The sequence below is a fragment of the Pseudophryne corroboree genome, chromosome 3 (genome assembly GCF_028390025.1).
Source record: "Pseudophryne corroboree isolate aPseCor3 chromosome 3, aPseCor3.hap2, whole genome shotgun sequence".
Lineage (NCBI taxonomy): Eukaryota > Metazoa > Chordata > Amphibia > Anura > Myobatrachidae > Pseudophryne > Pseudophryne corroboree.
This window is the reverse complement of record NC_086446.1, coordinates 313,809,447-313,822,855: the sequence shown is the minus strand read 5'-3', so window position 1 is coordinate 313,822,855 and position 13,409 is coordinate 313,809,447. Positions and strand designations below refer to the sequence as shown.

The window sequence follows — 13,409 nt, the reverse complement described above, 5'->3', positions numbered from 1 at the left end:
TTCAAAACAGGATAGGGTAGTACTGTTTTTTATGCTTACGCGCGCACGCGCGTGTGTGTTTGTTAATTTAGAACTGGTAGAGTGTGTATATGAAATAAATGTGTTTGGCTGGGTTTCACTTTTCCCCCCACCTCCTGCAAGTAGTACTGGAAATGATGTTTGGGGGTTGTTGGGGATAGGTGCAGTGCGTCAGTGTGATTACCAGCAACAGTTTGTGACTAGGAACTGCAACAGAATATATTTTATGTTAAAAACAGAAATCTAAAACTCGGCCGTACTATGGGAACTGCAAAGCCAGCAGGGATATGCCACTGCTCTGGTTTATTAGGGCTGGATATCTGTGGCACTAATCCTGAAGCTGGATGCTTTGATTGAGTGGCAGGAGTGGTTCACATATAATTGACTTAAAGATGCTGCCAGATCTGAACAATAATACTTGGTTGTATGTATGCTCTTCTAATGTGAACCATGTTTTCTTTTGTTATGGGGGTTTTTGTTTATGGTTTTGTTTTTTGAAGTATTTGCCTCCTTTCCAATACCTTTTCTTACCGGGGAATGGAGGAGAGATGAATACTTGTATTGATATAAATGGACCATGCATCTGGGTGCTTTACAGAGGCAGATGTTAAGGCAAAGGATGGAACAAATAGAGTACACGGGCTTCATGCAGTCAGTCCATTACTATGTGGAGTTGAATTATGATCGTGCAGAACAAAACACAAAAGACTATTTTCGGGTTGTCATAAATTAAGCGTTTATTACCATGAGGGACACTTCATTCACCGATTCACAGCAGCAATAGGGTCATAGAAATGACATCAGCAAAGAGTGACAGCACTAATGTAAACATAAATATCCTGACAATGATGGGACATGACCTTAGTAACTGAATTGTTACATCCAGGAAGGCTGATTGCAGTATTAGTTTGTGACCTATCAATTCACTATGAATTGATGAGTTCCCCGAGGCACAAAATGCCTCAGGATCCTGTGAGGTCACTGGTGGATATTAGCTAAGCCCACAAAATGGCTGCCTCTTGATGTGGTGATTGATGCATTTTACAATTTTTCTGCAGCTACCCCTAACTTCAGAAATGACTCCCTAGCATTCCATTATCCAGTGACATTTGTGTGGGTGTTACTTTATTTAAGATAGGCATGACAAGGTTCAATATATAAACTTTTACCTAGTGTCTTTAAACATTTAGTGTGGTTTTACTGGTAAAATACAGACACAAGCTGTAATCACCTTCTGCAATATTGAGTTGATATGTGTACTCCCATACCTAATAGATTGGGGCAATATATGAAAGATACGTTGATAAACTAAATATATAAGTAACATCTTTGTTGAATAGTTCACCATCTATAGGGGTAAGCTAGTAATCAAAATTCTGTCATGGCCAGTTAGGGTTCTCTTCCAATAGCGATATATTTAGATGAAATGTACTTTATGTCTATAAACATAATATTCCTCCCCAAACCGCCAGAAAAGCCTGTCTTCTGAATGAGCCCTGATAGAATGGATATTTATCATGTGAGACTTGATCTTAAAGTTGTCGGGTTTTTTTTAGAAAGCATTACTGAATGAGATTATAACAATGCCAGACATGATCACTAAAAGGTATCATTACGTAACAAAATAACGAGGTAGAGGGTGGTGAGTAGAATTATAGATGAGAATAGGAACATGTGAGGATAAGGGAACCTAGTGATCTGCATACTAAAACCACTGGTATTATTAAGAATGATTCCCCGCTTGTGGCAGGCAGTATTTCCTCTTTATTTAGTAGGCTGCTTAATGAACACCGATTCCTGTACAACTCTGAACACTCGTAAGACTACTGCAGGTCTATGAAGCATGAAGGATAGGCGAGGTCACACCAATACACCATGACAGGAAAACATTACACGGAGGTAGAGTAGCACAACTGATGGAGGGTCTCAGTCATCGAACTTGCCCTCTCGGATGCTCTCGAATGAAAAGGGCATAAACTTAAAGCCTGTTCCAATATAAAATTTGTTTTGAAATTCCACCCTGGAAGAGAAAAGAAAAATATAAAAACGTATATTTTATTTAAAATGCAGCACTTGTGTTTGCATATAACACATTAGACTAGAGATATAGCTGTCCTGTGTGGCTTCCATGAAATACTTCTGTGTTTACATCGATTTAATTATGAGACTTAGGGGTAATGGAGAGTGCGTACTACACAAGTATTGACATGATTTTGCTCGGTGCTTGCTTAGAAAGTGAACCCACGCATCGGTGCCCTGACACCATTCAGCCTGCACCTAGAGAAGGGGGAATGGGCATGCTAACATAAGCAAAGTACAGTAAAGGCATATTTGTGCAAATGGAACTCATGTATACCTGAAGTAACCTACATAGTAGAAGCATCTTTTGTACCTGCTATGGGTAGTACGGATGGTTAAATGGTTGGTCATGGGTTCGAGTCCCACCATACGTATTCTGGTTTCCTCCACAATTCAAATATATATCGCTAGGTTAACTGGCTCTAGACAAAATAGCAGCCGTAGTGTGTAAGTGTGTCATGTACATGTGTTTAGGGTAGGCTAGATTGACCACGTGGTTCAAATAACTCTGCATCAGCTCCTTGTTAATTACCACTGGGACAGTAAAAGTTACCCACAATAGCAAGTAACAAGATAAAAACATTGGCCCTCATTCCGAGTTGTTCGCTCGGTATTTTTCATCGCATCGCAATGAAAATCCGCTTAGTACGCATGCGCAATGTTCGCACTGCGACTGCGCCAAGTAACTTTGCTATGAAGAAAGTAATTTTACTCACGGCTTTTTCCTCGCTCCGGCGATCGTAATGTGATTGACAGGAAATGGGTGTTACTGGGCGGAAGCACAGCGTTTTAGGGGCGTGTGGCTGAAAACGCTACCGTTTCCGGAAAAAACGCAGGAGTGGCCGGAGAAACGGTGGGAGTGCCTGGGCGAACGCTGGGTGTGTTTGTGACGTCAACCAGGAACGACAAGCACTGAACTGATCGCACAGGCAGAGTAAGTCTGAAGCTACTCCAAAACTGCTACGAGGTTTGTTATCGCAATATTGCGATTACTTCGGTCGCACTTTTAAGAAGCTAAGATACACTCCCAGTAGGCGGCGGCTTAGCGTGTGTAACTCTGCTACATTCGCATTGCGACCGAACAACTCGGAATGAGGGCCATTATTGTTAACTTTCACATATGGTTATGTTAAAAAAATAAACTTATTGCCCACCCAATAGGAATGCAGCCTGAGCAATATGCATAGAAACAGAGACTGTGACGGCAGATAAGAACCACTCGGCCCATCTAGTCTGCTCATGTACATAAACACAAACACTAGGGTTCATTTTTTTTTTTTTTCTTGGGAGCCAATTAGTTGGAAGACAGTTTATTTGGGATGTGTTTAATTTACCGGCTGTCAGGATACCGATGTCGGAATCCCGGCGCAACAGGGCTACTCCCACTTGTGGGTGCCCACAACACCCATAGAGGGGGAATAGATCTTTTGGTGAGCGCAGCGAGCCCACAAGGGGGCTCTTAGCATTGACGCCGCTCCCGGCATTCTGGCATCAGGTCTGCTGGTCATCCATACCTAACCTGTTTATTCATCTTCAAGTAACTAGGAGGCGCTTTGAGAAGCCCGATGTAGGCTGAATTTTTAATATATGTTTTTAGTTAGATTGTAGTTGTGACTTTAAGTATTTAATAAAGATTATTTTTTTTTATTTAAACATGTGTGCCCTATGGGGGGTCATTCCGAGTTGATCGCTCGCTACGGATTTTCGCAACGCAGCAATTATGGCAGAACGGAGCTAATCTGCACATGCGTATGCACCGCAATGCGCAGGCGCGTCGTACAAGTACAAAGAGCTTAGCGGTTTTGCACAGGTTCTAGCGATGCTTTCAGTCGCACTGGCGGACGCAAGGAGATTGACAGGAAGTGGGAGTTTCTGGGTGGCAACTGACTGCTTTCTGGGAGTGTTTGGAAAAACACAGGCGTGGCCGGGCGTTTGAGGGTGGGTATTTGACATCATTACCGTGTCACTCGTCGCAGTAATCATCACACAGAATAAGTAACTACAGGGCTGGTCTTGTTTTGCACAAAATGTGTTAGCAGCCACTCTGCTGCACAGGTGTTCACACTCCTGCAAAGTGAAAATACACTCCCCTGAGGGCAGTGACTATGCGTTTGCACGGCCGCTAAAAGTAGCTAGCGAGCGATCAACTCGGAATGAGGGCCCATTTGTCACAGTCTTTTCCCCGTTTTCTTGGTTATATACTTTTATCTATCACTTCCTAATTTACAAGGGAAGCTACCCATTGTAACTGATGCCATATAATAATGTGTAGGGGGGGAAAAAATCTAAAGAGCTTGATCCTATCCAGAAGGAGTAGATAGCAGAAGAGACATCAGTCAGTAATACACCACACAAAACGGGAACAACCTAATTCCATCCTCAAGAGACAAGGATGTTTCGGTCTTCCCCAGCAGACATTAAAGAGATACACAGGCAGTGTAGGAAGAATGCTGGAGGTCTGCCATGGATTACACAGTCTGGACCCAAATAAGGAAGAAATCAATTTACTAACAGTTTAGATGAGCTGAATCATGCTCCCTCTATAAGGAACTCATCGTAGCAAGGGTCCTGTAGAGGAATGTACCATATAAAGTCTCCTATTCAGAGTCATGGCCTGGATGCTAACCTAAAGCTGGCCATACACTAGGACGAAATCGCATACGTATGTACGATTTCTACGCGTTGTTCGAAGCATCGTGCATGTTTTGGGTCTGATTACAATGCAGTGCGTAGTCCCGCGGGTCAAATGTCGCATCCCCTGATCATACCCATATTATCCGTCGTAATCATAAACAAATTGTACCATGTTTTCTGCACATACGATGCATCGTTTGATAGAACATTCGTGCCATTTTTTTCAAGGTGATCACGTGCTTTTGGCGAGGCGTACGATTGCTCGATAGATCTTATGCACATTGTGTGTCCAGAGCTTCCAGGGGAATTGAAGGGAAATGGTGACAGGAATCGGATCGGATGCTGGTTGTCCTAGTGGATGGCTAGCATAACACGCCCCAACTCCACCCCATTTTTATTTTGGCAATTAGGAAATTAACCATGGTTTTCTTTACACAGTTTTGTGGAAGACATCAGCCAATTATAAATATATAATAATTTAGTGTTAGGTATTCTTTACATGCTAAGTTTCTGCACCTATGGTCTGTGTGGATACTGAATCAGGAAAAATGCAGATGGAGTAGTCAAAGCAGTGACATCTCCCATCTAGGCTATGCATAGCAATAAGATATGTCAGTATCTGTGGCGGAAGGGAGGGACAGTGATGTAATGGCAATGGGAGATTCCACAACACAGTTGCGCTGGTTTGCAATGAACCACAGTACACAATCAGACGCTTGCTATTATTGTCCTACTTGCAATATTAAGATAAAAGCTCATTTTTGATTGGCTGATAGTTAAAGTGGACATTCTCTTTCTGTGGACACATGCCTAATGAATCTTTAACCTAAAATACAGATGTCAACAACAATTAATTCACGTCCCTGTGAAGGCAGTATCACAGTATGGCGTAAGATATAAAGTTGAACAATAATAGATAAAGCAGAGATTATTCCCAACATTGAACCTAAAAAAGACCTGTCAGCTGTTTTTCTGTTTTTTACCTCCACCAGGCATGTCCAAACTGCGGCCCTCCAGCTGTAGAGAAACTACACATCCCAGCATGCCCCGACACAGCTTTAGCATTCTCTGACAGCAAAACTGTGTCAGGGCATGCTGGGATATGTAGTTTCACAACAGCTGGAGGAACGCAGTTTGGACATGCCTGACCTACACACTGCCATACAGTGCCCACTTACTATGAAAGAGTCAATGTCATTGGAGTAAATCTCTCTTTTTTCTTTACTGCCAGCTCATACAAGTAAATTCTATGCATCAGTCATCATCCAGTTAGGGGCCAGGTGATTATAATAGAATAATATACATCTGAGATGTAAGGAGCCCACGGCAGATGGGTGCAGTACACTCATTACGTGTCTCTCCCATACAGGTTTTCCTGCTGCATACACAACAGTCACAGTGCCTCAGGTTTCACCGCCATTCCCAGCATTATTTAGAGCGGGATGCAGTCAATATACCGGCTGTCGGGATCCCAGCGTTCAGGAGACAGAAGCTGGAATCCTGATAGCCGGTGAAATCCTGAAGCTCAGAATTCCGACAAAAGCTCGGTATTCCTACTCTGTAGGTGGCTCCACGCCACCAACAGAGAGGGAATAGAACATGTGGCGACAAAGCGAGCCACTAGGCCCGATGCACGGTGAGCGCAGCAAGCCCGCGAGGGGATTAGCTGCCAGGATTCCAGCAGACAAGATGCCGCTGCTGGTATAGTGACAGCTGTCATCCCATCTGCCGGGATATCATATGTATTCCCTTTAGAGCAGCTCTACACTCACTTATCCGGGACAAAGGGCAGCGCAGAAATTAAAAAGATTGTATCTTTCCATCTGTAATATTATTATTATCATCATCAAGTGCAAAAAGAATCCAGCTTAATTCTTATTGAATAGAACTATTCACATGATTTACTCTCTCCCTCTATCCAGTGGAATGGGTGTCCCTAGCAGAATCTTATTTAATAATCATAATAAACATTCAAACTCACTGAAAACAATGCATGTATTATATTAAAGGAAAACTATTTTTGTTATTGTAGACTGACATGAGGGAAAGGGGTTTTGACACTTACCAGTGTAAACGGAGGGCATGCAGGAAGGCAGACAGTCCCTCCATGACTAGCAAGATAGCGATGGTGAGCGTAGAGAAAGCAGCAAATACGAAGACCAGGAGAAAGCCCCCGCCCAGGTTCTTCACGTTCAGGCCCACATGCATCACCATGGTCCAGAGGACCTCAGACAGTTCTAGAGTGCAAGCACAGCAATGACAACTATAATCCTACTTTTACATGTATTCACTTCATTCAAAAGGCAACTAACACACTGTTCCCATAGACTTCACAGGACACTGCTGAAACAGCAGCCTACTACTACACGGCTAGTGTGTTATTTTTATATACAGTGCACTGTGTGTATCAGTCCGTTTCTGATTTCATTCTAGCATCATATTGGGGCTAATTCAGGTTGGATCGCAAATCGGAATTATACCGATTACCCCGTGGGTGCATGCGCAGCGCCTGTCCTGCACATGCACTTTCTGCAGGGGGGCACAGAAAATAAGAATTTACTTACCGATAATTCTATTTCTCGTAGTCCGTAGTGGATGCTGGGGACTCCGTAAGGACCATGGGGAATAGCGGCTCCGCAGGAGACTGGGCACAAAAGTAAAGCTTTAGAACTACCTGGTGTGCACTGGCTCCTCCCCCTATGACCCTCCTCCAAGCCTCAGTTAGGATACTGTGCCCGGACGAGCGTACACAATAAGGAAGGATATTGAATCCCGGGTAAGACTCATACCAGCCACACCAATCACACCGTACAACTCGTGATCTAAACCCAGTTAACAGCATGATAACAGGGGAGCCTCTAGAAAAGATGGCTCACTACAGCAATAACCCGATTTTTTGGTAACAATAACTATGTACCAGTATTGCAGACAATCCGCACTTGGGATGGGCGCCCAGCATCCACTACGGACTACGAGAAATAGAATTATCGGTAAGTAAATTCTTATTTTCTCTAACGTCCTAAGTGGATGCTGGTGACTCCGTAAGGACCATGGGGATTATACCAAAGCTCCCAAAACGGGCGGGAGAGTGCGGATGACTCTGCAGCACCAAATGAGAGAACTCCAGGTCCTCCTCAGCCAGGGTATCAATTTTGTAGAATTTTACAAACGTATTTGCTCCTGACCAAGTAGCTGCTCGGCAAAGTTGTAAAGCCGAGACCCCTCGGGCAGCCGCCCAAGATGAGCCCATCTTCCTTGTGGAGTGGGCATTTACAGATTTTTGGCTGTGGCAGGCCTGCCACAGAATGTGCAAGCTGAATTGTACTACAAATCCAACGAGCAATAGTCTGCTTAGAAGCAGGAGCACCCAGCTTGTTGGGTGCATACAGGATAAACAGCGAGTCAGATTTTCTGACTCCAGCCGTCCTGGAAACATATATTTTCAGGGCCCTGACAACGTCTAGCAACTTGGAGTCCTCCAAGTCCCTAGTAGCCGCAGGCACCACAATAGGTTGGTTCAGGTGAAACGCTGAAACCACCTTAGGGAGAAACTGAGGACGAGGGCTTTTACAGGATAAAGCCGCCAATTCTGACACGCGCCTGGCCCAGCCCAGGGCCAACAGCATGACCACTTTCCATGTGAGATATTTTAACTCCACAGATTTAAGTGGTTCAAACCAATGTGACTTTTGGAACCCAAAAACTACATTGAGATCCCAAGGTGCCACTGGAGGCACAAAAGGAGGCTGTATATGCAGTACCCCTTTTACAACGTCTGAACTTCAGGGACTGAAGCTAGTTCTTTTTGGAAGAAAATTGACAGGGCCGAAATTTGAACCTTAATGGATCCCAATTTCAGGCCCATAGACACTCCTGTTTGCAGGAAATGTAGGAATCGACCCAGTTGAATTTCCTCCGTCGGGCCTTACTGGCCTCGCACCACGCAACATATTATCGCCAAATGCGGTGATAATGTTTTGCGGTTACATCCTTCCTGGCTTTGATCAGGATAGGGATGACTTCATCCGGAATGCCTTTTTTCCTTCAGGATCCGGCGTTCAACCGCCATGCCGTCAAACGCAGCCGCGGTAAGTCTTGGAACAGACAGGGTCCTTGCTGGAGCAGGTCCCTTCTTAGAGGTAGAGGCCACGGATCCTCCGTGAGCATCTCTTGAAGTTCCGGTTACCAAGTCCTTCTTGGCCAATCCGGAGCCACGAATATAGTGCTTACTCCTCTCCATCTTATCAATCTCAGTACCTTGGGTATGAGAGGCAGAGGAGGGAACACATACACTGACTGGTACACCCACGGTGTTACCAGAGCGTCTACAGCTATTGCCTGAGGGTCCCTTGACCTGGCGCAATACCTGTCGAGTTTTTCCCAACGGTTTATAATCATGTGGAAGACTTCTGGGTGAAGTCCCCACTCTCCCGGGTGGCGGTCGTGTCTGCTGAGGAAGTCTGCTTCCCAGTTGTCCACTCCCGGAATTGCTGACAGTGCTATCACATGATTTTCCGCCCAGCGAAGAATCCTTGCAGCTTCTGCCATTGCCCTCCTGCTTCTTGTGTCACCCTGTCTGTTTACGTGGGTGACTGCCGTGATGTTGTCCGACTGGATCAACACCGGCTGACCTTGAAGCAGAGGTCTTGCTAAGCTTAGAGCATTGTAAATGGCCCTTAGCTTCAGGATATTTATGTGAAGTGATGTCTCCAGGCTTGACCATAAGCCCTGGAAATTTCTTCCCTGTGTGACTGCTCCCCAGCCTCGCAGGCTGGCATCCGTGGTCACTAGGACCCAGTCCTGAATGCCGAATCTGCGGCCCTCTAGAAGATGAGCACTCTGCAACCAACACAGGAGGGACACCCTTGTTCTTGGTGACAGGGTTATCCGCTGATGCATCTGAAGATGCGACCCGGACCATTTGTCCAGCAGGTCCCACTGGAAAGTTCTTGCGTGGAATCTGCCGAATGGGATTGCTTCGTAGGAAGCCACCATTTTACCCAGAACCCTTGTGCATTGATGCACTGAGACTTGGCTCGGTTTTAGGAGGTTCCTGACTAGCTCGGATAACTCCCTGGCTTTCTCCTCCGGGAGAAACACCTTTTTCTGGACTGTGTCCAGGATCATCCCTAGGAACAGAAGACGAGTCGTCGGAACCAGCTGCGATTTTGGAATATTGAGAATCCAATCGTGCTGCCGCAACACTACCTGAGATAGTGCTACACCGACCTCCAACTGTTCCCTGGATCTTACCCTTATCAGGGAATCGTCCAAGTAAGGGATAACTAAAATTCCCTTCCTTCGAAGGAATATCATCATTTCGGCCATTACCTTGGTAAAGACCCGGGGTGCCGTGGACCATCCATACGGCAGCGTCTGAACTGATAGTGACAGTTCTGTACCATAAACCTGAGGTACCCTTGGTGAGAAGGGTAAATTTGGACATGAAGGTAAGCATCCTTGATGTCCCGAGACATCATGTAGTCCCCTTCTTCCAGGTTCGCAATCACTGCTCTGAGTGACTCAATCTTGAATTTGAACCTCTGTATGTAAGTGTTCAAAGATTTTAGATTTAGAATCGGTCTCACCGAGCCGTCCGGCTTCGGTACCACAACAGTGTGGAATAATACCCCGTTCCCTGTTGCAGGAGGGGTACCTTGATTATCACCTGCTGGGAATACAGCTTGTGAATGGCTTCCAAAACTGTCTCCCTGTCAGAAGGAGACATCGGTAAAGCCGACTTTAGGAAACGGTGAGGGGGAGACGTCTCGAATTCCAATTTGTACCCCTGAGATATCACCTGAAGGATCCAGGGGTCTACTTGCGAGTGAGCCCACTGCGCGCTGAAATTCATTGAGACGAGCCCCCCACCGTGCCTGATTCTGCTTGTAAAGCCCCAGCGTCATACTGAGGGCTTGGCAGAGGCGGGAGAGGGTTTCTGTTCCTGGGAACTGGCTGATTTCTGCAGCCTTTTTCCTCTCCCTCTGTCACGGGGCAGAAATGAGGAACCTTTTGCCCGCTTGTCCACGAAAAGACTGCGCCTGATAATACAGCGTCTTCTCATGTTGAGAGGCGACCTGGGGTACAAACGTGGATTTCCCAGCTGTTGCCGTGGCCACCAGGTCTGAAAGACCGACCCCAAATAACTCCTCCCCTTAATAAGGCAATACTTCCAAATGCCGTTTGAAATCCGCATCACCTGACCACTGTCGTGTCCATAACCCTCTACTGGTAGAAATGGACAACGCACTTAGACTTGATGCCAGTCGGCAAATATTCCGCTGTGCATCACGCATATATAGAAATGCATCTTTTAAATGCTCTATAGGCAAAAATATACTGTCCCTATCTAGGGTATCAATATTTTCAGTCAGGGAATCCGACCACGCCAACCCAGCACTGCACATCCAGGCTGAGGCGATTGCTGGTCGCAGTATAACACCAGTATGTGTGTAAATACATTTTAGGATACCCTCCTGCTTTCTATCAGCAGGATCCTTAAGGGCGGCCATCTCAGGAGAGGGTAGAGCCCTTACAAGCGTGTGAGCGCTTTATCCACCCTAGGGGGTGTTTCCCAACGCACCCTAACCTCTGGCGGGAAAGGATATAATGCCAATAACATTTTAGAATTATCAGTTGTTATCGGGGGAAACCCACGCATCATCACACACCTCATTTAATTTCTCAGATTCAGGAAAACTACAGGTAGTTTTTCCTCACCGAACATAATACCCCTTTTTGGTGGTACTCGTATTATCAGAAATGTGTAAAACATTTTTCATTGCCTCAATCATGTAACGTGTGGCCCTACTGGAAGTCACATTTGTCTCTTCACCGTCGACACTGGAGTCAGTATCCGTGTCGGCGTCTATATCTGCCATCTGAGGTAACGGGCGCTTTAGAGCCCCTGACGGCCTATGAGACGTCTGGACAGGCACAAGCTGAGTAGCCGGCTGTCTCATGTCAACCACTGTCTTTTATACAGAGCTGACACTGTCACGTAATTCCTTCCAACAGTTCATCCACTCAGGTGTCGACCCCCTAGGGCATGGGTCTTCAACCTGCGGCCCTCCAGCTGCTGTAGAACTACACATCCCAGCATGCCCTGCCACAGTTTTGCTATTAAGGCATGCTAAAACTGAGGTAGGGCATGCTGGGATGTGTAGTTCCACAACAGCTGGAGGGCCGCAGGTTGAAGACCCATGCCCTAGGGGGTGACATCACTATTACAGGCAATCTGCTCCGTCTCCACATCATTTTTCTCCTCATACATGTCGACACAAACGTACCGACATACAGCACACACACAGGGAATGCTCTGATAGAGGACAGGACCCCACTAGCCCTTTGGGGAGACAGAGGGAGAGTTTGCCAGCACACACCAGAGCGCTATATATATATATATATATATATATATATATATATATAGGGATAACCTTATATAAGTGTTTTTCCCCTTATAGCTGCTGTATCTTTAATACTGCGCGTAATTAGTGCCCCCCCTCTCTTTTTTAACCCTTTCTGTAGTGTAGTGACTGCAGGGGAGAGCCAGGGGAGCTTCCCTCCAACTGAGCTGTGAGGGAAAATGGTGCCAGAGTGCTGAGGAGATAGGCTCCGCCCCCTTATCGGCGGCCTTATCTCCCGTTTTTCTATGTATTCTGGCAGGGGTTAAATGCATCCATATAGCCCAGGAGCTATATGTGATGCATTTTTTGCCATCCAAGGTGTTTTTATTGCGTCTCAGGGCGCCCCCCCCCCAGCGCCCTGCACCCTCAGTGACCGGAGTGTGAAGTGTGCTGAGAGCAATGGCGCACAGCTGCAGTGCTGTGCGCTACCTTGTTGAAGACAGGACGTCTTCTGCCGCCGATTTTCCGGACCTCTTCTGTCTTCTGGCTCTGTAAGGGGGCCGGCGGCGCGGCTCTGGGACCCATCCATGGCTGGGCCTGTGATCGTCCCTCTGGAGCTAATGTCCAGTAGCCTAAGAAGCCCAATCCACTCTGCACGCAGGTGAGTTCGCTTCTTCTCCCCTTAGTCCCTCGATGCAATGAGCTTGTTGCCAGCAGGTCTCACTGAAAATAAAAAATCTAAAACTAAACTTTTCACTAAACAGCTCAGGAGAGCCACCTAGTGTGCACCCTTCTCGTTCGGGCACAAATATCTAACTGAGGCTTGGAGGAGGGTCATAGGGGGAGGAGCCAGTGCACACCAGGTAGTTCTAAAGCTTTACTTTTGTGCCCAGTCTCCTGCGGAGCCGCTATTCCCCATGGTCCTTACGGAGTCCCCAGCATCCACTTAGGACGTTAGAGAAAATGCGAGTGCCTCTGCCTGTCAATCAGGCAGAAGCGGTCGCAGGGTGGGGGGGTGGCAATGCTACATTTTCAGGGCGGAGACGGAGCGTTTCGGGGCAGTGTGGCGTGAACGGGGGGATGCGGAGGTGTCCAAACGGGGGCATGTCGGGGGTATGATCACGGCGGCTGCGTGATGTCACATGCAGCCACCACGATCAAGAAGAATGCGGCGGGCCGCCTGCTGGCGCAGCTAGGCTGCGCCGGCAGGAGGCTTCCTAAATTCTACGATGAAGCAGAAATTGCGAGACGATCGCAATTTCTGCTTCATCAAGGGGGAGGCGGCATTCAGCATGCTGGGTGGCCTTGCCCTGCAATGGGCGGCCCCATCAT

General features: G+C 46.6%; 1 protein-coding gene across 7 annotated transcripts in view; it reads right to left on the bottom strand.

The window, feature by feature from the left end:
- Window positions 1-729: 729 nt before the first annotated feature.
- Window positions 730-13,409, bottom strand: part of ATP6V0A1 (ATPase H+ transporting V0 subunit a1) — a 196,835-nt gene continuing 184,155 nt past the window's right edge. For all 7 annotated transcript variants that reach the window (XM_063959439.1, XM_063959445.1, XM_063959441.1 and 4 more), the window contains 2 exons: window positions 6,797-6,968; window positions 730-2,038 (listed from right to left, as the gene is read on the bottom strand). In XM_063959439.1, the coding sequence (XP_063815509.1) occupies window positions 1,945-2,038; window positions 6,797-6,968 (266 nt within the window). In that variant the 3' untranslated portion in view covers window positions 730-1,944. The remainder of the gene's footprint in view (window positions 2,039-6,796; window positions 6,969-13,409) is intronic.